General features: G+C 55.7%; 3 protein-coding genes and 1 long non-coding RNA gene across 8 annotated transcripts; 3 read left to right on the top strand and 1 right to left on the bottom strand.

Annotated features, from left to right (window-relative positions):
* Window positions 1–316: 316 nt before the first annotated feature.
* Window positions 317–6,076, top strand: AQP2 (aquaporin 2). Its single transcript, XM_019724619.3, has 4 exons — window positions 317–762; window positions 3,813–3,977; window positions 4,365–4,445; window positions 5,278–6,076. Exons 1-4 carry the CDS (start codon window positions 403–405, stop codon window positions 5,485–5,487), a joined length of 816 nt encoding a protein of 271 aa, XP_019580178.2. The 5' UTR covers window positions 317–402; the 3' UTR covers window positions 5,488–6,076.
* A 1,281-nt stretch (window positions 6,077–7,357) lies between these two features.
* LOC141570100 (uncharacterized) lies at window positions 7,358–12,257 on the bottom strand. The gene is made up of 2 exons (XR_012493987.2): window positions 12,120–12,257; window positions 7,358–10,627 (listed from the first exon to the last, which is right to left on the bottom strand). It is a non-coding gene; the product is annotated as an uncharacterized LOC141570100 (long non-coding RNA).
* A 41-nt stretch (window positions 12,258–12,298) lies between these two features.
* Window positions 12,299–16,572, top strand: AQP5 (aquaporin 5). Its single transcript, XM_019724618.3, has 4 exons — window positions 12,299–13,409; window positions 14,436–14,600; window positions 14,983–15,066; window positions 15,874–16,572. Exons 1-4 carry the CDS (start codon window positions 12,909–12,911, stop codon window positions 16,057–16,059), a joined length of 936 nt encoding a protein of 311 aa, XP_019580177.2. The 5' UTR covers window positions 12,299–12,908; the 3' UTR covers window positions 16,060–16,572.
* A 6,556-nt stretch (window positions 16,573–23,128) lies between these two features.
* Window positions 23,129–27,303, top strand: AQP6 (aquaporin 6). Of its 5 annotated transcripts, none has more exons than XM_074325713.2 (5): window positions 23,251–24,106; window positions 24,873–25,031; window positions 25,290–25,370; window positions 25,993–26,244; window positions 26,711–27,303. In XM_074325713.2, exons 1-4 carry the CDS (start codon window positions 23,546–23,548, stop codon window positions 26,200–26,202), a joined length of 1,011 nt encoding a protein of 336 aa, XP_074181814.2. In that variant the 5' UTR covers window positions 23,251–23,545; the 3' UTR covers window positions 26,203–26,244; window positions 26,711–27,303. The 5 variants fall into 5 exon arrangements, with proteins under 5 accessions (XP_019580176.3, XP_019580174.3, XP_019580175.3 ...); XM_019724614.3 differs by having other exon boundaries at window positions 23,252–24,106; window positions 26,492–27,303; XM_019724615.3 differs by having other exon boundaries at window positions 23,140–24,106; window positions 26,071–27,303.

Consider the following 27,303-nt stretch of genomic DNA (forward strand, 5'->3'; position numbering starts at 1 on the left):
CACAATCCCTATTCACAGAGTAGATGGGGGCAGGGGGAGGCCCTGGGGCAGGAGCCCTCGGGTAACCAAGGGAACAAACACGGAAAAACAGGGGACGTCAGTGCTTATCTGGAGCTCATTAATGGGGAACATTAGTCAGCTGTGAAGGCCAAGATGGGGTGATAGGCATATGGGGGAAGGGGTGGGGGAGCAGGGGCAGGGGGCAGCCATAGAGGAAAGGAGGATTGGCCCAAACTCCACCTCCACCCCACGTGTCCAAATCCAGGATGGAAGGACCCTATAAATGCCCATGGCTCAGCCTCTCCAGAGACCTTGAGAGAGAGGGAGGGAGGGAGGGAGGGAGAGAGCCGCAAGCCTCCTGCCCTTGAGACCGTGGGGCCTGCCCACGGAGGTCTCCACAGCATGTGGGAACTCCGGTCCATAGCCTTCTCCAGGGCTGTGTTTGCAGAGTTCCTGGCCACACTCCTCTTCGTCTTCTTTGGCCTGGGCTCGGCCCTCAACTGGCCACAGACCTTGCCCTCCGTGCTGACAATTGCCATGGCCTTTGGCTTAGCTATTGGCACGCTGGTGCAGGCCCTGGGCCACATCAGCGGGGCCCACATCAACCCTGCCGTGACTGTGGCCTGCCTGGTGGGCTGCCACGTCTCCTTTCTCCGGGCCGCTTTCTACGTGGCTGCCCAGCTGCTGGGGGCTGTGGCAGGGGCTGCCCTACTTCATGAGATCACACCACCAGACATCCGAGGGAACCTGGCTATCAATGCCGTGAGTAGCCGGAACTTTGTCCCTTCCACAAGGGGCAGGTCCTGGGGAGTCCCTTGTAGAGGATGAGATGGAGGGAACAGATCTGGGTAAGGGTCTGGCTAGGGAGAAAGAGACGCGGAGGGAGGGAGGGTGGGAAGCAGGTAGGTAGAGATAGTGGAGGCAGGAACACCGCTGCCACAGGACAATCAGGATAGAAGGTGCAACAGTGCGGAGCAGAAGCAGGACACACACAGGTCTGCGGGTACCTTTTGCCCTGCGCCTCAGGGAGGAAGAGCAGCAGCAAGGTTTCTGTCGGACTCGATGCCTGCGTTATAGTAAGGACTGGGCTAGAACTCGGCACAGGACAGGATCCCAAAGCAGACATACTTTCTGAGCTGGGAGGAACCTCAGACTGCGAGTTCTGAGGGTCTTCTAGAGGGAAGAAGGACCCAACATTTCTTCAGCGTCTACTGTGTGCAGACTTCAGGGCAGAGGCTCCTCACGGGCCTCCTGCTGACACCTGCAACAGCCCTGCGAGGTTGGCATGGATGTGTCTTTTATTAAGGATATGGAAACTGAGGCTCAGAGAGGGGAAGTGCCAGAGCCAGACTTCAAACCCACGCTTGACTGCAAAACCCACGATCTTTCTACCTGACCAATGTCCCTTCCCTGAGCCATAATGTAAGCCTTGTTTTGCAAACAAGGAAACTGAGGCTCAGAGAAGGGAAGAAGAGGCTAAAAGTTCTACAGTTTGTCAATACCTGAGACAGCACCAGAATCCAGGGGAAAGCTGAAGGGGCAAGGTCTCTCCAGCTGCTGGAGCCCGTGAGCTGACTGCTCATTTCATGAACAGTGGCTAATGGGGCAGATGACGCAGCCTCTCCCCCTCCACACCCCTTCGGGGTCTGTGCAAAGCCTGGGCATCTGAGGGCATGGATGGGAAGGGATGACCTGTGCCCCCTCAGCACAGCTCTCACTCCACCCCCATCCTAAACCCAGACAACAAATGCCTCTTTTGGGCCCCCGTCTCCTGCATTTCTTGGCCTGCTCTGCCCCTGGGTCACTGGATTAAGAGCTCTGATGTCTCTGAAGAATCCCGCACAGTCTCTGCAGCCACCCCCTCCTTTGCAGGGTCCCCTTCCTCATTTGCGGGGCAGAGGCATTCCAATTGGGGAACTTCTCTCTTCTTCAAAATGGAAAATGTGATGAGGCTGGGGATTCAGGGCTGAGAAACAATTAGAGTGACCATGGCCGGGGACAGACGGAGGCGGGTGACCATCTCCACTGAGAACGACATTAGTTCTGTTGGCAGCAAAGAGAGGTGAAGTTAGACTGAAAGAGAAACTTACTGAGAGCATGGTCAAGAACGTTTTAGAATGTGTGGCTGGCAATCTTCTCTAATAGCAGGGCAATGGGATTGCTAAGGGGACGTGGGGACACTCAGTCCTGTTCCTCCAGCATTTCACAGTTAACTGGGACCCTCAGAATAGAGGGGTTGGGAAAATTTCTCTCAAGTTACTGCTCAGCATTTACTATCTTGAGGAGCTGGGGAGAACCCTGCCTGGCTGGAAGCGGGCAGCAGTGGGGCTGAGTTACCCTGAGGCTAGAGGAAGCCAGATGTCTTTGAGGTTGTCCCAGGTGTCTTCTGAGGTCCCTAAAAAGGCCAACCTGGCCACCAGTATGTTTCCATTGATGTACAGCTGCTCTGTGCTAGGACAGATATAATCTCATTCTTGGTATAATACTGCAACATGAATTCTGTGATCCCCCTACCCTGAGTGGTAAATTGAGGTTAAGTATTTAACTGATTCAAAGCACAGAACCAGTAAGTGCCAGCACCTTAGGCTGAAATGGATCCAGGGCTGTCTGACACCAAACCCATGTCTGTACTGTCTCCTTAGAGCAGCCATTTACCAGTGGGAACGCGCTGAGGTTCTGCCCTTGTCATTTCTAGTCCGCACGCAGTCCTTCAGAACTGTTTTGTTATCCCCTTTTTACAGAAGGACAAACTAAGGCTGAAGTAAATAGGGTCCATGATAAGTCAGAGGCCTCCAAAGTGTCTGCCTTCAAAGCTCTTTTCACTGTCCCCCCTCTAGAGGCTCTGACATTGGATCACAGGGGACTGAGGTTAGACCCTGGAGAGACCCAAGGGTGACAGCCCAATGGCTAGGACCCAGGAGTGGAGGTTCAGGGCCTGCAGAAGGAGCGTGGGAGGTGAGAGCTGTCAGAGCTCCACCCGGTGCAGTGCCCAGCCCCAGAAGGCAGGGTGTAAGGCACAGGATGACAAAACCCAGAGAGAAATCCAGTGCTGGGTGTGGTCCAGTTATGAAATTGTCTCTTTGCTTGGCCCCAAGTTCTCTGGTTACCCAAGGCAGGGTCTGCGAGGGCCATGGGCACCCCACCTGGGTGTGGAGGCATCTCAGTATAGGGCTCCAGCACCCCACCCCAACCTCCATGGGATGTGCAGGGAGCAAATCACAGGGCAAAATTGAGGCCTGAAATGCAGTGGGCAATAGGCAAAGGTTAGAGAAAAGAGTCACATGCTAGACTCGTGGGGGAAGGGGTTCACTAGGACCATTCTCAGACCCAAGCTAGACCCTGTCCCTGGGGGCCCTTTGACCACAAGAAGAAAGACAATAGGCCTCTCGCTACACCTCATGGTCTAGGGAGAGAGGAAGGCCTTCCTGTTATGTGGCGTAAAGCTTCCTACCTACTGTATCCAAAACTTCTTCCCTTCTTGTTCTTTAGGAAACAGAAATTCTGGACTCAGCATCCTTTTCCTCTCATATTGTAGACACACAACCCCTGCCCCCAAATCTAATGGGCTGTGGAGTCAGTTTTCCTACCTCTGGCTGGGAGACCATGGGCATCTTGGGCTCTGTCCCTCTGCCTTTGGGCCACGGCCCAGGAAGAATCCATCATTAATTTTGGCTAAGATGGCTGGTGAGCCCAGGTGTTCTGGCTCCCAGCCTGGAAGCCGCTCTGTAGCCTTGGCTGCAGGTGGGCAGGAAGACGGAGCCAGTGTGGGGAGAATACTCACTGTTTTCCCACCTACCCTCCTCTGTCTTCAGCTCAACAACAATGCAACAGCTGGCCAGGCCGTCACTGTGGAGCTTTTCCTGACCTTGCAGCTGGTGCTCTGCATCTTTGCCTCCACCGATGAGCGCCGTGGAGACAACCTGGGCACCCCGGCCCTCTCCATTGGCTTCTCTGTGGCCCTGGGCCACCTCCTCGGGGTAGGTCATTGCCACTGGTTCCAGCCTCTCTGGAGGGGCAGACACACAGACTTTACCCTAAAGAAACAGACACACAGACCACTTTAGACAAAGATACACAGAATCCCCAGAAGTGATAGACACAAAGACCCCCCCCCCCCAGAGGGACAGATACACAGAACTCCCAAGAGGGACAGACACACCCCAGAGGGTTTGACTGTCAGATACCCCAAAGAGACACATCACTCCTGCCTCAAATGAATATAGAGCCTTGTAAATATAACATGAACTTAATTGTCCGTGGAATGTACATCCTTTAGGTTGAGGTCAAGCTCTGGGGAGGGGTGCAAGGACTCCCTGCCCAGTACTCACCTCCCTTCTCTCTCTGACCCCCACCTTCCATTGTAGATCCACTTCACTGGCTGTTCCATGAATCCTGCCCGCTCCCTGGCTCCAGCCGTTGTCACCGGCAAATTTGATGATCACTGGGTAATGGCTGACACCTCCCTGCTTTCCCATCCCCAGAAACCGGTCTCAGCAGGGGCTCAGCAAACCCTCCACACTCTTCCTCCTGGGGCCCTGGGGAGCCTTGGGTTCCACCCAACAGGTCTGATACTGAAAACTCAGTTTCCACATCTGTAAGTGAGGATAATCTCAATTCTGGTCTCACTGGCTTTTTGGAAGGATTAAGTGAGGTTACTGATGTAACACACTCAGTGCCTTAGAACTCGATAAACAGTAATATTTATACCAGTTAACACTTAACGTTTATCTAGTGTTTAGTATATGCCGGGCCTTATTCTAAGTGCTTTGCAAATATAGAGGGTGCCAAAAAAAGTATACAGTTTAAGAAAGGAAAAAACTGTATTAAAATTGTAATAGTCTGATAACAAAAGATGAATACAAGTCACGTGTATACATTTTTTGGGCACCCCTGGTATTAATTCATTTAGTTTTTACAACAACCTAGGAGGTAAGCATTATAATGAAAGGAAACTGAGGCACAGAGAGGGTTAAGTATAATAACTAAGTCTACCCAGGCACTCCGCCTGGGAATTCGCACCCTTAACCCCCAACTAACAAGTCTTCCTAACAGATCCGTGTTGTCATTATTAATTACATGATACTAATTTTATAACCTTGATCGCGTGGGAGGCCCCTTTCCCAACATAGGCGGGAGAGGAGCAGGTCCCCGGGCCCAGCCGCGCGCGGGGAGTAGCGGCACCACCAGCGCCGTCTCCCGCCGGGTCCCCGCCCCCCAGCCCCCAGCCCCCGCCGCCCCGGCCCCGCGCCCTGCGAGCCGCCCTCCTGCTTCCCGCAGGTCTTCTGGATCGGACCCCTGGTCGGCGCCATCTTGGGCTCCCTCCTCTACAACTACGTCCTGTTCCCGCCCGCCAAGAGCCTGTCGGAGCGCCTGGCCGTGCTGAAGGGGCTAGAACCGGACACCGACTGGGAGGAGCGCGAGGTGCGGCGGCGGCAGTCGGTGGAGCTGCACTCGCCGCAGAGCCTCCCGCGGGGCAGCAAGGCCTGAGCGCCCCGGGCGCGGCCCCGACGGCCCGGCCCCAGGGGGCGCTCCAACCGGGCACCCGCCACTCCCGCCGGCCCTGGCCTGGGGCAGAAGGGCCCGCCCGCCTCTCCTCTCCCCCGGGTCCGAAGTTGGCCCCCAGTGCAGTGTAGCTGCTTCCGGGAGGGCACAGCCCTACCAAGGCTGCGGGGCTAGCGGTGAGCATGGCTCCTGTCCAGAGGCTGCTGGCGGGCGAATTGTCGACCCTTTGGCCCCTTGCAGCAATCTGGGGACTTGGGGACCAAGCTGGGGAGGGAGGGTTGGCGAGCAGTCAGAGGAAGGTTCTGGAGAGCCTGCCCCCACCCCCCACTCTGGGTGGGGTGAGAGGGTCAAAGTATACAGACCCTGCCTTAAGGGTTCTGGAAATGGGGTTTGCTAGTGTGCAAGTGTGTTCATCCCTGAGTGCCTTTCTGTCCCCAGATGCAGGATTGTGCGTGCTCCTAAAGTGGAGCAGGTGTGCCTGTGGTGGGTGGTGCAAGTGTGCACTGGCTGGTGACCTCCCGCTGCCATCGTTGACCCTCTCCTCCCCCACTGCAATAAATCCACTTCCTCTGCAGTGGACGAGTCCTTGCCAGCAGTCATGTCCAGGCGCTCTAAAAGCCTGCTCCCCAGGAGAAGGGAATGGAGGCTCTGGAGGCCACCTTGAGAGGGCTGAGGGAGGGCCTTGATTTCCCTTACCCTGCCCCTCCTGGAACATTTCCTCAAACTGCAGCACTGGGCCCCAAGACTTGTCAGGACCTATTGCTGGAGGCAGAGAGGTATCAACCAGAGAATGGCTCCCCCAGAAGTGGCCTCTGGAAAAAAGGAAGGTTGGGTGACCAAGGACCTCCTTTCTGCCCTGAGGGAGAATATCTCCAAAAGAGGAAGCAGGCATGTGTGAGTGCATGCCCACGTGTGCCTTGGAACCCCCATCTGGGGGTGGGGGCGCTCCAGATCTAGAGATTAGCCTCCCACTGTGACAGGGAAAACAAAAGCCCTTTTGGGGCCCCTGGCTTTGTCTTGGTGGTGGTGGGGGTGGATTTGCAATTAGACACTTCTTGAAAGGAGACACTCAGTTTTGAAAGTGAGCCCTCTCACCCCACACACACCTATGGCTGGCTGGGCAAGGCACTCAGGCACGCATCCACAAGCACCAGGCAACACCCTTCCATCACCCATCCCATCGCAGGCCCTCCTCCCCAGGCAGCAGCTCTTCCTCCCCAGGAATCTCTCCTTCTCTCCCCTCTCTCCCTCCCTCTGTCCTCCTTTGTCCCAGTGCTGCCTCCCTTCCGGCCCCCATCAACAGGACAATTATTGTGGAGAGAGCAGCCTAGCACTCCCGGGACCAGAGAAGGGAAATGACTTGTCCAGGCAGAGGTCTGTGTGTAGAGCCTGGGTTTCTAAATTTCCAGGCCAGTGAATTAGTTCTCAAAGGAGATTAACGGATTAAGTGAGATGATGCATGTAAAAGTGCTGTGTGAACTGTAATTCCTCATATCATTATCATGCATTATTGAAATGAGTCCATTATTTCTGCCTCCTGGGGTGAGAACTCAGAAGGGGCCTGACCCTTGCCCTCTTTTACCTCCTTTAGTTGGTGGTCAAAGCAAAGGAGAGCCCTGGGAACCCTAAGGTGCAGGTAGAGGAGATGGGCTTGGGGTTGGTCCCACCCTGGTACAGCCTCTTCACCTCTCTGGACCTGAGTGCACCCTGGCTGTTCTCTCTTTCCTTCCTCCCACTGCCCAGACCATCCATTCTCTCCTTCCTCGCCAGCCAACTGCATAGCTAACCTAAGAATCACACCTTGAGCCCCCTTCTCCATGCTCTCTGTTGCCTCTGTGCTTTCAAGACTTTTATCTGTGTCTGTCCCACACTGCACCACTCACTGCATTCTGGCGTCTCCAGCCTCTTCACCCTCCGCTCCCTTCAGAGATGGACTGAGTATAAGAACATCTCTGTAATTACGCCCACCTTTGCATCTGTGTCTTTGTTGTCTTCCTTGACCAAAGCGCCCTTTGGGATCAGAAAAAGGTTGCCCTGGGCCATAGGTGCTATGGAGATGATTCTCTCCAAACCCCAGAGAGCTGGTGCCGCCCCCCTGGCCTCTCTACTGGGGTAGGGGTCAAGTCAGAGACCACAGTGACTCCAGGGCTGTACTCCTAGTAGCTGAGTGTCCTTGCTCTGGAAGTTCAAAGACAGCAAGGCCCTGAGCTGTGAGCCAAGCCCGATGTGTCTCCGGCACCTCATCCCCACCCCACTTCACCCCAGCAGATCCCTCTAAAGTTGCCAAGAATTTCTCTCTATGTCTGTTTCACTTCCTGGATTTCATCTCCCCAAAACTAAATATGAGATCCCCACCAGTTCCAGCTCAGATTGGGTCACTAAAGTCAGAGGTCAAAGCAGGATTCAGAGTGATGGAGGTGGAGGGGAACTGATACCTGTTAAGCACCTCTTGTGTCCCAGCCGCTGGGCTGCGCACTTTACATGCATTTGCTCATTTAATCCTAAAACTTCAGGCAGGTTAGGGAAGGACAATGGCCCCCAGCTATGCAGGGTTTTATTATTTCTAAAGTGCTCCTTTATCCCAACCTTGTGAGATAGGCAGAGCAAATACAGTCCTGTGCCATGTAATGACATTTAGGTCAATGGCTGACCGCAGAGACGACAGTGGTCCCATAAGATTATGATGGAGCTGAAAATTCCTTCTAATGACATCGTAGTCGTAACATAGTAACATCATAGCACAACACATGACATGTTTCTGGTAATGCTGGTGCAGAACCTACTGCCCATGGTGTAAAAGTATAGTGCATCCAATGACAGTAGTGGGCTATACCAGCTGTGTTTCTGAAGGTGCAAGCTATGATGTTCACGCGATGACGGAATCACCGAACGATGCGTTTCTTAGAACACATCCCCCTCGTTACGTGGCACGTGACTACTGTTCTTCCCCTTTTTTTAGATTAATGAACTGAAACTCAGAGACTGGTCTAAAGTCACACAGCTCTATGTAGTAGAACCAAGACTAGAATTCAGGCCTTTTTATTCAAAACCCCTTAATCTTTCTACTCAGAAGTCAGAGGAGACCATCCTGGTCTGAGGCGAGTCCTAGGCCCCTCTTGGAAGCCGCTGGCCCACACCAGAGCCCACAGCTGAGCCTGTCCAGCCCACTGACTTGTGGACACAGGGCCTGGGGGAGGGCTGTGGTAGGACAGGGAGAAAATGACAAAGAATGAGGGGCTGGTTTCTGCCCTTGAACAGCACCCAGTCTGGAGGAGGACGGAGATCAGACACACCACAAACTACAGAGGCCGGGCAATATAGAGGCAGGTGGATAGGCCTCCAGGTCACCTAGCTGGGGACAGAGAAGGCTCTGAGCTGAGGGGAGGAGGTCGCTGACCACTGGGTCCCAGCAGCATCCACTCCCACGTTCCTACTTTGTGCCAAAGGATTCGCACCTGCAAATGTTGCTTTGATGTTGTTTTGTATCTTTAAGCTATGATTCTGTATATATGCAATGCCTCCCAGCTAGACTATGCCCACTAGGGACAGGGCTCCTTCCAGTTCTGTCTGTCTTCCTTCAGCTGTCTTGTCTACCACAGTGCCCTGCATATAGTAAGCTCAATAAATGCTCATTTGCCAATAAATACTGTTTCTGCCACAACTTAGATATGGTCAACACGGTCCAAGATGCCAGAAGACAAACTGGAATCTCTGGCGTGTCCTGAGCTCCTCAGAGCTGCTGTTAGGAATGGTGCAGAGGAGATTTCAATGCTCAACTGACTGGTAGCAAATTCCCACTGCCAACCTGGCCAGATGGGCAACCCAGGCTTTGTCACCCAAGTGGCATCGTGGGAAGGGCACCAAGACATGGGCAGGCTGTGTAGCCTGCAGACCGAGCAAAGAACAGCCCCTTTTGGTACCATTGTGCTGCTGCAGCACCATGTTGGGAAGTTAAGGTAGGGACCTCCAGGGTCTTGGACAACACCTAACACTCAACATGCCCAAAACTGACCACCTGCTCTTCTCCCCAAAACTGCTCTTCCCACAGTCCTTTCAGCTCAACTGATAGCAACTCCATCTTTCCAGCTGCTCAGCCCAAAAAGCTCGGCATGCTTGAATCTTCACACTCACACACCACAGGAGCTCTGTCAGGGAATCCTGTCAGTTCCACCTTCACAAAGGATTCAGAATCCAATCACCCTCACCTTCAGTAACTCCCCCGCCCCCAGGTCTAGACCTCCCTGGATAGCTGACTAGTGGTCTCCTGCTTCCATTCTTGCCCCTCCGATCTCTTCTCAACACAGCAGCAGAGGGGTTGCATTAAAAACATTGTCAGACCACACCAGTCCTTGGCTCAGGGACTTTCTCAAGTAAAGCCTGCAGTCCTTTCGGTGACACACATGTCTGCCCACCTCCACCACCTCTGTCTTCATCTCCTTATGCTCTCCCTTGCTCCCTCTGCTCCAGCAACACTGGCAGCTCCCTCTGCCTAGAATGTTCTTCCCCCAGATATATGCGTGGTTCTCTCCTCTTTCAAGGCTTTGCTCAAATGTCACCTTCTCAATAAGACCTACACTGCTACCCCATTTAAAATTTCAAAGAACCTCCACTCCTACCCCAGCATATATCCTATTTTTCTACAGCACTTACCAGATTCTAGGGCATTATATAATTTACATATGTCCATTGTTTATTGTCTATTTTCACTAGAATATTAATTCCACAAAACAGAGACGTGTGCCAGCTCATGGCTATATACCCAGTGTGCCTAGAACAGTGCACATAGTAAGTGCTCAATAAATCTGAGCAATCTTGACAGATAGGGTCTCCTTCTTCAGCCACACCAGGCCCATTCCCTGTGACCCTGCGGTTCCCATCTCAGGTCACTGTGTGACCCGTGACCCTGGCTGGGTGAGACAATAACCTCTGAGTCTGGGTTTCCTCACAGGTAGCTCAGAATTAAATCACATAGTCAAGGCCAAAGACCTTGGTAAGTTGTAAAAGATTGGGCTCAGATCCTCAAGTGGGAGCTTCCCCTGGCGGCCCAGCCTCCTGTGAACACTGCCAAATCCTTCCCACTCCAAGACAACGGAGTTTGAGACCTGTAGACTCACAAAGACAGTACCTGGAGAGAGAAGATGAGAAAGAAAGTGAAAGCGTGCACACTGGAGACAAGCAAGTTCAACAGCCAAGGGTCCTGGCCCCCAACGGCCTGTGGAGTCGTCAGGGTCATTGCTCCAGTCTGGGCCAAGCCTATGACAAGCCCTGAGACCCAAGTCCAGAAGAAAATCCTGTATAAAGCTGCCATGCTCTTCCAGGAGCAGGGCCCAGGGACCCATGGCAGAAAGGAGAGACAGACCTCCTACCTTAAGTGGAGAGCTGTGGGGGAGGAGCTGCACCAGCAGGAAACACTGCATGGAGGAGGAACAATAGCAGCGTTTCTTTGGTCCCTGTTTTCTTTGGCTTCTTAGCTGCCACAGGGCCCAGAGTCCACTCCTCCAGGTCCTTGGCCTTCCTCCGGGCCCCTCCCCTGAGCCCCTGCCTGACAGACTGACAGAGGAGCACCTGTTCTCTCCCTCTGCTGCACCTTCCACCTCAGCTCCACACAGAGCCCTCCAGGGACTTTGTAAATTACAGTCACAACAAGAGGAAACTTTAGTGAGCCTTGCTCCGAGCCAGGCACTGTGCGAAGTGCTTCCCAAGGACACACATGGCACTGCTGGTGGGAGGGTCTTTAGTGCAGCTCCTCTCTGCGATCCTGGGGGAGGGGGGGGTTCCCTGCCCCCTCTCCAAGCCCTGAAGGGCCCTCCAGCTTCATTCCCCACATGCCTAACCTAGAGATGGGAAGAGGGAGGGGTGGGAGGAATGGTGGAGAGCAGCTGGGATTTCAGAGAGAAAATGGCAAGGACATGGGGGAGGGGTGGTGCAAAATGGAAGAAAGTGTCACCCAGTCCAGGGGTGGAAGGACTTGACTTTGGGGGGCCCTGAAAAAGACCACGTGTAAGAAAGACAGACATGGAAAGTGAGATAGAGACAGAACCAAAGCAAGTCACAGAAATTAAGAGAGGAAAGGTGACTAGGAGATAGAAACTTGGAGATGAATGGAGACGCAGACAGAGAGACTAAAGCTAAGACTGTAACAGGAAGGGGAAAGAACAGAAATGGAAAGGAGAGAGAGAGAGATTGAGAAAGGAGGAAGAGACTGACAGAAGGAGAAGAGCAGAGACACTGCAGAGAAAGACAAAAAGTACGGAAAAGAGAGACCGTCAAGGTTCGGAGACACAAACTGGAGAAAGAGGGAAGAGAGGCAGAGAGATTGCACGAGGGAGAGAAATGAAGACAGACTGAGGGACTGAAGGAAGAGGAGACTAAAGAGACTGAGGAGGGAGAGGAGCTGGAGGTGGAGGAGAAGGGAAACCTGAGATCTAGGGTGGGGGGCTTCTGACAGCAAGGTGGGAGAGGCCAAGACCTCCCGTGGGAGGTCAGTAGCGCGTGCACCCTCGCCGCACCCCACTCCGACCCCCGAGTCCCAGGGCCACGTCTCTGATCTAAACCAAAACCGAACCGAGGTTATGCCTCCTCCTGTCCCATGGACAAAGTGAACTCCCGGCCCCCACCTCCTTCGGGGACTCGCTGGGATCCTCAAGAGGGCTGTGCTCCTGGAGGGGTTAGAATGGTTGCCGAGCAGCGGGTGCCTCCCGGGATCCGCCGCCTCCAACCAGGACTGCCCAGCAGCTGGGGGTCAAGGATTGCCAAGCGCGGGGCGGGCAGGCGCAGTGCCCTCTTCTCCCAAAACGCCCCCGTTCCAACTCCGGAGGATCGCCTGGCCGGGGCCCTGGAGAGGTCAACGACGACCGGACCTCCCCGCACCACCCAGCCCGGCCTCCCGCCCCCGCCACCGGGCGGCAGGGAGCTGGGTGGCGCGGGCTTCGGGGAACCGCATCACTCCAGCTGGGGCTGGGTAAGGATGCCCCGGTCGCAGGAGGAAAAGGAGGAGCCGGAGCCAGGGCCCAAGAGGAGAAAGAGGGGAGACCGCGGCCAGAGATAAAAGCCGTGCAGAGGCAGCCGTCTGGAGGTCCATAGGTGAGCCCGGCCGGAGAGAAGTCTCCCCGGGAGTCCCGGACCAACAGCGCGCACTTGAGCGTGGGAACCGCCTGGAGCGCACCATGCGCGGGTCCCCTGCCGCCCGGCCGGTATATACCGCCGCCTGGGTCGCTTGGCCCGGGCAGGTCACACGCTGCCCCCGCGGGGAGACGCGCCGGGCCCCGGGCAGTGGCGAGCCCAGGACCGCGGCAAAGTTCCCTCCCTGCGCGCAGTGCTGGCCCCCGAGCGTGGGAGCCGCCCACTGCCCCCCCTCCCCCCGCGCTGGTCCCGCTCCCCGGCGCCCGCCCTCTATATAGCGTACGATGCAGGGCGGGTGCCAGGCCGCTAGTCGCACAGTGGGCCCAGGAGAGCGCACCGAGCCTGGGAGCCAGACCCCTGTCCCCAACGCCACCGCTGCCCCGACGCGTGCCCACCGCTGCCGCTCAGCACCTGCACCTACCATGAAGAAGGAAGTGTGCTCGGTGGCCTTCGTCAAGGCCGTTTTCACTGAGTTCCTGGCCACCCTCATCTTCGTCTTCTTCGGCCTTGGCTCCGCCCTCCCGTGGCCGTCGGCGCTGCCCACCATCCTGCAGATCTCTCTGGCCTTTGGCCTGGCCATTGGCACCCTGGCCCAGGCCCTGGGGCCGGTGAGCGGTGGCCACATCAACCCCGCCATCACACTGGCCCTCTTAGTGGGCAACCAGATCTCCCTGCTCCGGGCTGTCTTCTACGTGGTGGCCCAGCTGGTGGGTGCCATTGCCGGAGCGGGCATCCTCTATGGGGTGGCACCAGTCAATGCCCGGGGCAAGCTGGCTGTCAACGAGGTGAGTACCCAAGGGATCCTGGGGTGAGCTTGGGACCAGGCCCCCATACCTCATCTCAAGAATGGGTGCTACTCAGTGGACCAGTACACACCCTTGCAAGGAAGGTGACAGCCTCCAAGGCTGGGAAGATGAATCCCCAGGCTGGCGTGTGCCCCTGCTCAACCTCCCTGGGTCATACCCACCTCCTCTGCCAGCTCCCCTCCTGCTGCGCCTTCCTGGCCTCTCTCCTGGTACCTGCTGCCCCTCCTTTCTTGCCCCAAACTTCTGCCTTTTCTCCTGTCTCACCCCTGAATTCTGCCTTCCTCTTGGACCCCTCGTGGCTCATGTCTGCTCCTCAGTGGAGTGGTTTCATGGAACCATCAGAGAAAGATGGATTGTAATCCTGGCTTCCACTGATCCTGGCCCCGCTAGGTCTCATTTTTCTAGCCATTACATGGAGATGGTCATAATCTACCACAGCAGGTGTCAAGGGATCCCATTTAGAAACCACGCATGTGAACCACCTAATTCAGTTCTGTTGGACATTGGTTCTTGCCTCTGGCCCCTGCTGTCTCCCCTCCCACAGCCCCACATTCAGCCCCCATGTCCCATGCAAACTGGGTTCATTAATCAAACACAGAGGAGGATTTTCTCGGCCATTGTCAAACCGTGAGTCAGCCACACTGGAGAGACGGGTTTGAGGTTGGCACTGGCAGCTGGTCAGGCACCACAGGAGGTGGGCTGCGGATGCAGGAGGCAAACTGGGAAGCTGCCTACAGGAGGGAGGGTAAAGGCCAACTTGTGGAGGGTGGGGACTGGTTGACAGGACTGTATCCAGGAAAAGCTCCCCACACTCTGCCCTTTGGCCACAGACCTGCACTCCAAGCTTTTCACATACTGTGAAATATGCAGTATCTGTGGCAAATGACCTCCCAGATTTGACATGCGCCGGGCTCTAGGTGTCTTTGGAGACCCAAAGCCCTCTCCCCAAGCCCCTGGCCATAGAGCCGGAAGAAAGCAGGTGTTCTAACCCAGCTCCTATTGCAGCTCAGCAACGACACGACGCCGGGCCACGCTTTGGTGGCAGAGCTGATTCTGACCTTCCAGCTGGCACTCTGCATCTTTTCCTCCACCGACTCCCGTCGCACTAGCCCTGTGGGCTCCCCAGCCCTGTCCATTGGTCTCTCGGTCACACTAGGCCATCTCGTGGGGGTGAGTGGAGCTGCCATATGGCTGGGGTTGTGGGGAGCCCCTCAGGGTAAATAATGGGGCCCCAGATCAGTTCCCCTCCAGACCAGTGAGCCCTGCAGTTTGGGCCTGGAGTGGTGCTGTTATACTCTGCTCCAGATTTGGGAAAGGTCTGATCCAAAACCTTCTCTAGACTGAGGAAAGATGGAAGTAAGTGAGAATTGGGGTGAGGGCAGGAAACCAAGCCTGAGCTTAGGATAGGGAGAGGTCAGCAGCCTAGGAATCAGGAGACGTGAGTTGGAGACCTGGCTGAGCCCCTGAACTGCTGGGTGACCCTGGGAGAGGTGGGGGCACTGTGGAAGTGAACAAGCATGCTGCCCTCCTCACCACACTGTTCTCTGTCCAGATCTACTTCACCGGCTGCTCCATGAATCCAGCCCGCTCTTTCGGCCCCGCAGTGGTCATGAAGCAGTTCAGCTCTGAGCACTGGGTGAGTCTGGGACTCCCCTGGATCCCTGGCAATGAGGGCCTGGACACCTGGCTGTGGCAGCCGAGAGCTAACTGAACTTTAAAGATGCTATGGGCCCAGAGCTCGGGGGTGAGCCCTGGGAGCGGCAGCTGGAAAGGAGACACAGTAGGGAATGGGATGCAGCCAGAGCAAGGGTAGGGCTAGATTTTCAGGGCCTGAGCCCCTGGGGACAGGGGACCCTGGTTGGAGGGTTAAGGGGGGGAACTGTATGTCTGTCCCTCTAGGGAAGGGCGGGGATCTGTACCTCAGTGTTGATCTCCTCTGAGGATTTTGTCTGTCCCTCTAGGGGTCTGTGTGTCTGTCCACTGTCTGATGTGTTATTTGTCGGTCCCTGTTGAGGGGTTGGGAGAGTCTTCCTTCGTGTGGGTCTGTGCCTCTGGATAATCTGTCACCATGAGCTCTCGCTAGAGTCTGTCTCTATCCCAATGTGGAATGGAGAGGAGTTCTGTTTGTCTCTGAGGACCTGTATGTCTTCTCCCTCTGAAAGTTCATTTGTCTCTTTTTAGGGTGGGGTTGGAGGGACCCTGTCCCTCTAGGGATCTGTCTGTCTCCTTTAAGGATGCTAGCATCTGTGGTCCATATCCCTGTCACTGGGGAGTGCAGTATCAGTATATCTGTCCTGAGGTGGGAGGAAGTCTTTCCTTCTGGAGTCTGGAAGTCTGTATGTCTGTCCCCTCTGAGGGTCCATGAGTCTGTCTTCTAGAGAGGGGAGGTATTGGTCTCTGAGGACCGGGGCTCAGCCCCTTGACGCTGCCCTGTCTCCACCAGGTATTCTGGGTGGGGCCCATTGTGGGGGCTGCCCTGGCTGCCATCCTCTACTTCTACCTGCTCTTCCCCAACTCCCTGAGCCTGAGTGAGCGCGTGGCCGTCGTCAAGGGCACATACGAGCCTGAGGAGGACTGGGAGGAGCAGCATGAGGAGCGAAAGAAGACCATGGAGCTGACTGCCCGCTGACCAGCGTCAGGCAGGGGCTAGCCCCTCAGCCCCTGAACCACAGGGGGAAAAGTGGGGGCGACATGCAGCAAAGTTTCCTTCCCCCCACAGCTAGGTCCTCTGGACTGGGGAGGAGGTACCGGCTTCCCAGGCTGCACAGTTAGAAATGGGAGCAGGAACCCATGATGGGACTCTTGGGGTGGGGGCCAGGGGCTGGGGTCTGATGGGGAGGGGTCCCTTTGGGACAGGGCGAGCTGCTGCCATGAGATCAGACCTCAGAGACTGTGAACACAGCACCAAGCTCGCAGGCTGCCCCAGGGCCAGGCCAGGAAGGGGTGGCCTGTGCTCTTCATCCCCGACTCTCCCCAGACCCTCCTCAAGAGTCAAAGGGATCCCAGCTCCCTTCCCAAGGCTCTCTAGGAGGGAGACAGACTGATTCACTAAATGCTGCCTTATTTATTTCTGCTTAAAGATACATGGGGTAGGGCTGCTGGTGTTTGGGGTGGGGGCTTCCCAATAAACCAATGATGTTCATGTTATGCCTCATCTCTCCCCAGAAGCCTCTCCTTGGGACACTCCGGCTCATCCCCTCTCCTCTTTATCCTTCCCACACCCTCTCTATGGGCCTCCATGGGCTCCACAGTCCTCTGTGGAAAGACAGGGAAACTGAAGCCAGGGGAGGCCTAGAGAGTCAGATATGGGAGTGAGGAGGGCAAGAGTGGGGCTGGAGGGAGAGAGAGAGAGAGAGAGAGACAGAGAGAGAGAGACAGAGAGAGAGACAGACAGAGAGACAGAGAGAGAGACAGAGAGACAGACAGAGAGACAGAGAGAGAGACAGAGAGAGAGACAGAGAGAGAGACAGAGAGCAAATATAGAAATAGAGCTAGAGGTCAGGAAGGGGAAATGGGAACAGAGAAGAAGGCATCTTCCTCACAGTCTCCTGCCTGCACACCCCTCCCACCTCAGCTATGTCAAGTCCCTGACACTTGAGGAGGGTGTGCCAGGTAGGGTGGAGGACAAGTGAACCAGCCGGTAGCCCCTTGAGATTCCAAGGGGGTGACCAGCTAGGTCTGTCATCGGAGAGAAGGCACAGCCCTGGACTCCCCTCTCTGCACCTCAATGTTCTAGAAAGGTGCCATGTTGGGAGCCTATGCAGAGAGAGCAGTGCCTACACACACACACACACCACCTGGCCCAGCTATTTTCCAGTCTCCTCTCCCCTGCCTCTGCAGGCCAATGTCCCCACCATCTTCCCCTCTGGGCCTGCAGTTCTGCCCTCACCAGCTCTTGTCCCTTGCCACTGACACTACTTATGAAACCTCCTTAACTCACCAAGCCTCCATCTCTTAAGCATAAAATGAGGATTAAAACCGCTTCCCTCACAGTGTTGTTCTGGGGAAGCAGATGAGATTCCTAGGACCTGTCTTCTCTCTGTGGGGAAGCTGGTGGAATGCAGATGAACAGCTCAAGACACAGCCCTGCATCATAGTTAAGGAGTCCAGCTCGGAGTTCAAATCTTGCTGCACAATTTTGGGTAACATAAGTTCTCTGAGTTTTAATTACTTCCTCTGAAAATGGGGATATTTGTACCCACTTCCTGGGTGGTTATGAGGATAAAATAAGACAATGGATGGAAGTAAAACCTGTGTGCAAACAGGGCCAGGCACCTCAGAGTGAGTGCTCAATAAACTAGTGTGAAAATAAACCGATATGTACACATCTGGGATGTGGGCCATATCCCAGTTCTGAGCCTCTGCTGTCCTGAGTCTGTTAGAACCTGAGCTCTGGCTTCTTGCTGGTGTGAGAACCTCTCCCCGCGGTCTTCAGCTTTGCCCCAGAAGAGAGGGGCCAGCAGGGCCAGAGATGGACTGGGAAGGGGTGGGAGAGGCTATACACCGTGTTGGCACTCGTCAGTCCCCGGGGCTGGCGGTGAGAGCAGCATGGTCATCAGCCCTCCTCCACATTTGAGTCTAGTATCTGTGAGAAGGAGTCGCAGCCGCCCTGCCCTCCCCTTCCTGCCTCATCGGTGTGCAGTTAACACCAAATGGCAGTGTGCATATGAGAACCTCAGGAAAGGAGCAGTTCCCCCATCCGCCGCCTCCGGCCCCCACCTAAATCGGGCCGCAAGTGCCAGCTCCGACCAGCAGGGGGGGAACTCGTCCACTGAATTAACAGCTGCTGTGCTTCCTCGTCCGAGTCCTGGGTCTGGGCTCCAGCCAGTTAGGGCATGCGGGGTGGAGGACACGGGGAGCCTCTCAGGACTGGGTCCTCTGGCGCCGCCAGGAAGCAGCCATCCGCAGTCCGCTCCCACCCCACCATCCGAGAAGGTGTGCAGATGAGAGGGGAATCCCTTTCCCATTCAGTCTCCACAAAACTGAGGTACAGGCACAGCCACGACTGGGAGGCTGGTCTTTCCTCCCCAGCCCAGCAAACTGTGTCCCTTTCTCTGACAGGTGGACCTGTAGGGCAAAGACCCTCAGGCGTGGGTGGAGTACCCAGTCCGAGGGAATTCCAGGCCCCGCCAGAGGGCGAAGGTCCGCGTAGAGCTTTGGGCGGACAAGTTGCGACGGTCAGGCTGTGACCAGCAGAGGGCGCTGTGCTCCGTGGTGGCTGGTCCTCCTCACGCTGCTAGGTCCTGGCTCACAAAGATCTGCGCACACAGGAACATGCACACTCTAACCCCGCACATCCACAGTGACCTTCAGTTGTACCGAGAGGTTGTGTCTCCTAGACATGGACTGCTCACCCTGTGAGTGTGAGAACCACGTCACCCTCCCCCATTCTCTCTCACAGGGCTGCTGGGGACCAGAACTGGGAGCCTGGCGCCACGCGTTCTAGGAGAGGCACACGTGTGTCACACCCAAGCACATACACATTCAGTCACTCCTTTGACCCTCTGCTCCATCTGAAGACGGAACCCAGAAAGAGCCTTGATTCTCCTCTAGGAGGCTTGATTCCCCCTTTTCACTCCTCCTCTGCCCAGGGGCTACCAGTTTTCACCAGGTAGGAAGGTAGACATGGTGACATGATAGATAGATAGATGGGAGAGAATTGGGGGTGAAGGCAGAAAATGGACAGGTTGGCTGTCTAAAGGGATGGACAGGAGGAGGGGTTGCTGGAGCGTCAGCTTTCCCAGCCGGTCTCTGTGCCTTACCTTCCTCCCCGTTATGTGTAGATGAGATCAGACCTCCTTTCCTGCCACATTTCATGGAGATTGGTGAGATAATGTGAGGAGGGATGCTACCTTGAATTGTTCCCTTTCTGACATGTTTTTATTGTCTCTCCTCTTCTCTCCCTGTATCTTGCTCCTTCCCCTCCCTCTTGCTCCCCCTACCTCCCCCAAGCCCTGAGAAGACCTGTCAGAGCTCACATTGCTCCTTGTGTACACACGTGCATGCACACGCACGCACGCACGCATACCTTGCCATGCAGGTGCCCACCCCAGCAGTGCAAGGAGCCCAGAGACAGGCCTCTGGGAGGCTAAGAGTACACAGCCACCTGACAAGCAGCTGTAGGCAGCCAGGTGTAGGGCTTTGGCAAAGGCCTCTGAGCATGAGTGCCTCAAAGCAGGGCACTGGAGTCCAGGACTGGCTGGGCCCAGCAAGGTGCTGCTGGAGCTGGAACAAGCCCTGGCCAATGCCTGGCTGGCCTCTGGGGGTGAAGGACTGGCCTGTTCCAGGCCAGACAGGGCCCCAGGAGTCTCTGTTCTAGGCCAGCTGGAAACAAGGGCTGCACTTAATGCTCTCAGCCTCTGGGACCCAGAGCACAGGCCACAGCTGCTGCTTGTCCTGGAGCCGCCACAGCACAAGGACCCTTCCCACCCCACCCCAGCCTGGTCCTCGTAGCTGTCTCACTGGAGAGGGGAGGGGAGTGTCAATCCTAATAACCAAGATTTTCTGACTCAGAGACACTCTCCTAGGTATTAGCACATTGACTAATAATGACACACAGGGGGGTCGGAATTTTTAGCTCCATTTTTTAAGTGGGGAAATGGAGGTCACGGAAGTCAGGGGTACAGTATACACAGCAGTGTTCCAATGCTCTTACTTATATTGTCTGATCAAAGGCGCTCAACAGGTAGGCGTTGCTGCTGTTTGGTGCCTGGTGTACAGGTGCGGAAACCTAGCCTCTAGGCAAAATACAGTAGGGACTGGTAAGTGTCTGTCCCCAAACCCTCTGTGGCCCTGTCTGAGGGGAGGGGAGAACAGAGATGTCCTGGATGTTCCCTGGGACGGCTCCTAGGCAGCAAACCCCCCATGGCAGGGAGGAATGGCACCCACACTGCCCATTCATTCCTTCATTGCTTGAGTATTTATTGAAAGACTCCTTTAAGCCAGGCCAGCACAGGAGTCTGCCATGGAGCAGTAGAGGCACGGGGGAGGCCAAACCTGGAAATAGCCACTGGCTTTGCTCAAGCCAAACTTCTCCTTGAAGCTTGACCTGATTCTGCTGGAGAGGAAAATCAGAGTGGACTTCATGGAGGAATTAGACTCGAGCAAAGTCTTGAAAGAAAGATGTCATGTGGGGTCTCTGGTCCTGCTCCACACATAAGAACACAGGACAAGGTGAGGCCTAAAAGGAACACCCACGGAGCCACAGACAGGGGAGTCATACCACTATAGTCTCGCTGGCGGCTGGGTTGGAGACACAGGAAGCAGGAGCCACACTATCCGCAACCTGCCGTCTGCTTCTCTGTCAACCAACCTCACTCACTAACTGCAATCCGTGCTTGCTAGCTCAGCCATGGCAGTTGTATCAGTGGCTAATGGCTAACTGGTTACAGCTGGTGGCCAACTAGTCACAGCTGATGGCCATCTACTATCCAAGCCAGCACCTTTCCACGTGAGGCCGAGAGCCCGGGAATTGCTCTCTGAGACTCTGTCCCCACAAAAGACAAAGAGGAAAGGCATTCCAAAGCCATGGTCTCTCCACTGTTCTGAGATTAGAGGGCATGTTATACAGAAGAAAGCAGGAGAGGGAGAAGTGCAAACCACAGATGAGGCTGGCCATGGCCAAGAGTTGGCCCCCATCACACAGAGAGCCAAGGGCACAGGGAGGGTCCCCTGACTCAACACAAGAGAAGGACTCCCTCTTCTTCAGGTCACAGGGAAGCTGCTGAGGGCATGGGGCCCACCAGGGAGTTTGCGGCTCAGGAGGAAGGATGCGAAGGAATCTTGCTTGCTAGCCTGGTTGTCTGGGTGGGACAGGCGGCAAGCTGACCTGCTAGAAGAAAGCCAGAGTGTGTGGGGTACTTAAAGAGAGTGGGGAAGGTTTGAAGTAGGTCTTAGAAGAATGAGGATAGAGACGGCTGGGGCTGGGGATGGTATGAGGATTGCTGAGTAGAGCTGCGACCCCTGCTGAAGCCAGAGACCATGGACTTGTCATGGCAACAGTGCATGGCTGGGTGAGTGTCTTCAGCAGGGCTCGGCAGTGCAGATGGCCACACGGGCAGAGGGGTGTGAGGAGAATGAGAGTGGAGAGATGTGGAGGGGAGAGGGATGGAGAGAACAGGGAGTTAGGAGAGTGGGGCAGTGGGGTGAGATACCAGGGGATCCGCTGGAGAGGGGGCTAGGAGAACAGAAAGGAGATGGGGGAAGGTGAGTGGATAGAGCTTGTGATCAAAGCTGGATGTTTCACTTGAAGATTTCAGAGGGCCCAGTCCCAGGTGAGGGCGGGTATAATGCCGTAAGGATAGGCAGCTGAAAGGAAGCAGATATGAAAGCCACCTGCCTCCAGGAGGTCAGGAAGCTTCTATTCGCTCATTGATTCATTGAACAAATATTTACTGAGCACCTACTATGGCCATTCCCTGTGCAAGACACTACACATAGGGATGAGCAACACTTGGCTCAGGGGCTCGCCGTCTCACTGGAGAGACAGATACATGAACACCATGGCAACACCCTATGGTGAGTGTAGTGCATAAAAATGCCCCGGTGTGATGGGAGCACACAGAGGGGTCCTCATCCAGGAAAGGAGGAGATGGCATCGAAGTTGAGCCTTAGGGATGGGTTAGGAGTTACTCAAGCAAAGGAAGTCGGAAGGGCACTCCAAGGAGAAGACAGAGCATCTTGCAAGGAGAAACCAGCATGGAGTGTTCCAGAACGACTGGTCACTTGGTGAGGCCAGAGGGTAAAGAGCAAGACGAAGAGTGGGGAGAGGTGAGGTAGGAAAAGCAGGATCCCAGAGGGCACAGGAGGCTTTGAAGGGATTTTAGCAGAGGAGCAGCAGGATCACATTTGCATTTTAGAAAAATCACTCTGGCTGCAGCGTGGATAATTGATTGGAGCAGAGCAAGGGAGCAGACAGAGAGAACGTTAAAGGCTGCAGGGCAGCAGGGGTGGCGAGAAGAGGGCAGAGTCAAGAAATCAGCGGGCCTCGATGCCTTTACTAGATGGGGCCGGGGGGAGAGGAGAGTCCAGGATGCTTCCCAGGGGCCTCCAACGGAACTGGAGGAAACAGGAGGAGTGTTTGAGAGGACGAGGAGGGAGCAGGAAGTCATTTTGAGGAAGGCTGCATTTGAGGAGTCTGAGGCCAACCAGGGGACATCCCCTGGGCAGGTAGATATGGCCAGGGGTGAGGTCAGAGCACCCAGATGTGGTTAAGAGGTGAAGACTATTATTTTAACAGCTGGGCAGATTCTTCTTAGGGAGGAAACAGCTTCGTTTGGGTAAACACCTTGATATGCTGCTGGGGGTAAAAGGGCAGCGCCTAGGGAGTGGGTGACCTTAGGGCCAGCATAGCCACAAAAATGGCTAAGCTGCCCTGCCTGAGACTAAAAGGAATTGTTTTGACCCCTGAGAGGAGAACAGAGAATGGAGGGGGGTGGGGCTGAGAAGGGAGGAGGAGGGTGAGGGAAACGAGAAGTGAGAGACCAGTGGAAATTCCCATGGCAGGCAGCAGAGGTGCCCATGGCCATGTGTGTCCTCTGATTTGCTGTGGAATAAACCCGTCCTCCATTTGCCCCCTCTGCACCCCCATAGGCCCACATTCTTAGTAAAGGTAACTCTATTCACATCTGCTTCCTGAGTGGGGCTTTAGGTGGGAACAAAGGGGACAGCTTCATTTCACGTTTATGGGCACAGAATGGTGTGAGTCCCTCTGGAGGCAGAACCTGCAGGCAGAGGGGGCCAGGAGAAACAGGACCCTCTGAAGCAGGCCTTGGACGTGGGGATCTGAGTGATTTTGTTCTACCTAAGCTGACATCAGGGACGTGGACGCCCTGGAATCCCATGCCCCCCACTGCTCCTATACCTACGACCCTCAGGTTAGGCCTCTGCCTGCTGCACCATTAGGCCTGCCCAGTTTGGAAACCTCCTGGGAGGTTCCAGCTCAGCGCCCTGAGACCGCCTCCCCTCCCCCAGCTGTCAGGTGAGCTCAGGGTAGGGCAGGCATGTGAGTACCACCCCTCATGACACCCCCACACCTCCCACCCACCCAGACACACATAACCCCATCGGACCAACCCTTGCCAGTCTGACCAGCACAGTCCGAGGACAGCCGTGCCATGGAGGAGCTGCAGATGGGAGCCAGCGAGGGCCGCTACACAGTGAGACAGCCAGAGCAGGCCCGAAACAAGAGATTAGAGGAGACCCAGGAGACCAGAGGCAAGGGAAGCAGAGAGAGGCCCTGGGAGCAGAAGAGGTGGCAGCCAAGGCCCCGGGACGTAGACACGATGGAGCCGGAAGGGCATGGCTTGGCCAAGATGACGGGGTGCCGGCTCTGGACGGCCACCAGCAAGGCGCTGTTTGTGGAGTTCCTGGCCACGGGGCTGTACGTGTTCTTTGGCGTGGGCTCGACCCTGCACTGGCCCCTGGCGCTTCCCACTGTGCTGCAGATCACCATCACCTTCAACCTGGCCACAGCCATGGCTGTGCAGATCACCTGGAAGACCAGCGGGGCACACATCAACCCCGCCGTGACGCTCGCCTTCCTCGTGGGCTCGCAGATCTCACTGCCCCGCGCGGTGGCCTATGTGGCTGCCCAGCTCACAGGGGCCACTGTGGGGGCTGCCGTGCTTTATGGGGTCACACCAGGGGACATCCGAGAGACCCTCGGGATCAACATGGTAGGTACAGGGAGGGGCACCTGGCAGGGCCAGACGGGAGGTGTCTAAACAGGTGGTAAGGGTGGGGGGCTAGCCTGGGGGAGAGGAGGCGGGGAGGTAACCACACAGCTACATAATCCACACCTGCTCTGGGCTGGGCCATGGGACCCAGGGGGATCAAGCTGTGGGTGGCCTTGGTGCAGGCAGAGCAGTGTGACTGTGGTTCAAGGAACTGGTGGAGCAGCGAGAAGCCCCAGTAACGGGCCTGAGTCAGAGAAGGACCAGGCATTTAAGGGGGGTGGGTCGCCAGGGAAGGCTGGGGCTGTGAGTGGTGGCAGGGGCCCTGCATGTACTTCCTCTTGTTCCCTAAATCCCCCACATGTCCCTTGCTCTTCTGTTTGCCCATGTTCTTCCCTTCTCAGCACCATGATGCCTATTTTACCTGCCTCCCCTCCCCTAATTATCTCCTTCTTCCATTCCCACCCAGGTCTCCTCCCAGTCAAACATGCACCCCAGCTTCTCTGAGCCTCCCCTGTCCCACCAGTCCTGAGTCCCTGCCATCCCCCCAAATCACTGGTCCCAACCAACCTTTGGGTTGAGAAGGGTGACATTCACGTCTTTAGGAGCAAGTGTCTGGGGCTCACCTGAACCCACCACGCAGTCCTCCTTAAGTCCTGGAACTGGCCCTGCTGAGGTGTCACACCTTCCTATTGAGGGAATGAGGTGGGGGGGTGTCACCATCTCCTGGCAGAGCCCATGCAGGCTGCAGCGTAACCCCCTCACCCAGGTCTGGAGCAACGTCTCGACTGGCCAGGCAGTGACAGTGGAGCTGGTTCTCACCCTGCAGCTGGTGCTCTGTGTCTTTGCTTCCACCGACAGCCGTCAGGCATCGGGCTCCCCGGCCACCATGATTGGGATCTCTGTGGCATTAGGCCACCTCATCGGGGTAAGGGTCACAGGGGATGCCATGCGTACACACACACTGCTCCCCCTGGGGGGACTATGGGGTCCTAAAGGCCAGGAAATGTCCCTCCCTGAGTCCCTCATGCCTTGGGGCCAAGGCTGTGCCCCACACTCCAGGCCCAGGATATGGTGTTGCAGAAGCCAAGGCTGGAGCTGGGCCTCTGAACCAGGGCAGAAGGGACTGTGCCCTCCCAGGCTTGCCTTACACCTCCTACACCCTGAACCCACAATTGCTCCCCAGATCTACTTCACTGGCTGTTCTATGAACCCAGCCCGCTCCTTCGGACCTGCCCTCATCGTTGGGAAGTTCACGCTCCACTGGGTGAGACCCTTAGCTGGCAGCCATGGGGAGGGGAGGGGACAGGGCCCAAGTAGAGGCAACAGGGACTGCGGCTTTCTCCAGCGGGGTGGGGGGCACAGAGACTTGGAGAGATAAGTCGCCCTGCCCCAGACCAACTTGACCCCCAATGGAGGTTTCCCGAAGCTCAGAAGACCAGGGCACGTATCCTGGCTTCATGCTTTCCTTCTTTCCAGCATCAATAGCCCAGGGTACCCAGGGGACTGGCAAGAAAAGGGCCAGGGCAGGAGCTGCAGCCTTGGCCCAGACCTCAAGTCCTGGCTGTTTCCTTATTCACTTTCTCCAGCTGGACCAATTTCCTAACTTGGATACAGAAAAAGATAAACAGAAATAGACACACACACCAGCAAAGACAGGAACAGCCCTAGCCAAGGCTCCTGGTTGGAACGGGAGGCGAGGCGAGAGGGAGAAAGGAGCAGTGAGGAGCCTGGTGGGGGGGGAGGGGGCTGTCTTCTCAAATCTGCCACCTTGTAGACAGCTTGAGGTTTCCTGGGAGACCAAGTCAACACTAGGGAAGCAGGTAGGGGCCTCAAAGCTGCGCTTTGATCTGACAGCTGAACAGCCAGGTGCTTCTCTGCCTCCTCAGATCTTCTGGGTGGGGCCCCTGACAGGGGCTGTCCTGGCTTCGCTGATCTACAACTTTATCCTGTTCCCTGACACCAAGACCCTGGCCCAGCGACTGGCCATCCTTACAGGCACTGAGGAGACAAAGAAATTGGTAGCGCTGGAGCCCCAGAAGGAATCCCAGTCCAGTTCAGAAGACTCCATACCGAAGAGTGTGTGTCAAGTGATATAGAACTTGGCTCCTGCCCTCAGGCTTCTGAGAATAGCCGGGCAGGTGAGCAGCGTACTTTGTATGTCCGGACTTCGTTTTCTGGGGAGAGAGGGGATTTTCGAGGGTGGGTAGCGAGGCTTGGCCTCTTGTCCCAAGGGTGGGCAGGGGGTGCCAATCCCTTACATTACTAGATAGAATCTGGGGAGCAAATATGTTGTTTCCTCCTCCTCTACCTCTTAACGGGACAGAGCAGAGGGAGGCAGGGGAATTCACGACCGCCCACCCCTTCTCTCATCTGTCTGGACTCCAGATCCCCATGTCTAAGCAGACAGCCATTCTGCTTAGAGACTGAGGGCTGAAGGGACCTCAGAGAACCCCAACTTTTCATCCCACCCTTGGGGAGGAGGAGCCAGACTTCACAGAAGCCCCAGAGCTCCTCAGACGCATGTCTCTGCTCTTGGGTGTGGTTTGGGGGCTATGGCTTCCCCTCAGACTGTGGGCTTCCTGAATACAGAGATTACCTTCCCAGGAGACCTTCGTTCCGCATTTCTCCAAATGCCCAGGAGAGGACTCCACCCTTGGGAAGAGCTGACACAAAGGAAGCTTTTCTCAGGCTATAGGAAGGGAGGTTTGGGCCAAACAGGCCTTTTCCAGGGCAAGCTTTTCCTGGGTGTGTTTGGCTGCCTCCACCTCAGCCCCATTCACAGAAGCAATCCTGAGAGAGGGCGGCCCCAGCCCAGCCCTCCATCCATGACCTGGGCCAGGAGAAGCCATGTCCAGCCTCATTCTCAGCTCCACCAGGATCCCTCAAAAGCTGTTGAATAAGCCCCAAGGATGCTAGGAACTCGAAAATGACTCAGGAATCTACAGTTTTCAGTTCAATGCCCCTGAAGGATTACCGGCGTCTCAGTTGGTTGGCTAATATTTACAAGCTGCTGTAAATCGACTCTGCCCATGACTTGGGGTCCTATCTGGATCTTGGCTTCCCCAGCTGTTAAATGGGCACAAGTTTCCCCCAGGGACTGCTGTGACAACAAACAAGGGATTGGAAAGTGTTTGGGGAAATTAAAATGCTAGAAAAACAAAGCCAATAAAAGATGGTTATTGTTGCTATTACTGTAA

The sequence above is a fragment of the Rhinolophus sinicus genome, chromosome 1 (assembly GCF_057876585.1).
Source record: "Rhinolophus sinicus isolate RSI-liver-muscle chromosome 1, RSI-T2T, whole genome shotgun sequence".
Lineage (NCBI taxonomy): Eukaryota > Metazoa > Chordata > Mammalia > Chiroptera > Rhinolophidae > Rhinolophus > Rhinolophus sinicus.

Coding starts and splice junctions, on each gene's coding strand:
- AQP6 (XM_074325713.2), top strand. CDS start 23,546: ATGGAGGAGCTGCAGATGGGAGCCAGCGAGGGCCGCTACACAGTGAGA. Junction 24,107..24,872: donor AGACCCTCGGGATCAACATG/GTAGGTACAGGG, acceptor CCCCTCACCCAG/GTCTGGAGCAACGTCTCGAC. Junction 25,032..25,289: donor CATTAGGCCACCTCATCGGG/GTAAGGGTCACA, acceptor ATTGCTCCCCAG/ATCTACTTCACTGGCTGTTC.
- AQP5 (XM_019724618.3), top strand. CDS start 12,909: ATGCAGGGCGGGTGCCAGGCCGCTAGTCGCACAGTGGGCCCAGGAGAG. Junction 13,410..14,435: donor GCAAGCTGGCTGTCAACGAG/GTGAGTACCCAA, acceptor CTCCTATTGCAG/CTCAGCAACGACACGACGCC. Junction 15,067..15,873: donor AGTTCAGCTCTGAGCACTGG/GTGAGTCTGGGA, acceptor TGTCTCCACCAG/GTATTCTGGGTGGGGCCCAT.
- AQP2 (XM_019724619.3), top strand. CDS start 403: ATGTGGGAACTCCGGTCCATAGCCTTCTCCAGGGCTGTGTTTGCAGAG. Junction 763..3,812: donor GGAACCTGGCTATCAATGCC/GTGAGTAGCCGG, acceptor CTCTGTCTTCAG/CTCAACAACAATGCAACAGC. Junction 3,978..4,364: donor CCCTGGGCCACCTCCTCGGG/GTAGGTCATTGC, acceptor CTTCCATTGTAG/ATCCACTTCACTGGCTGTTC.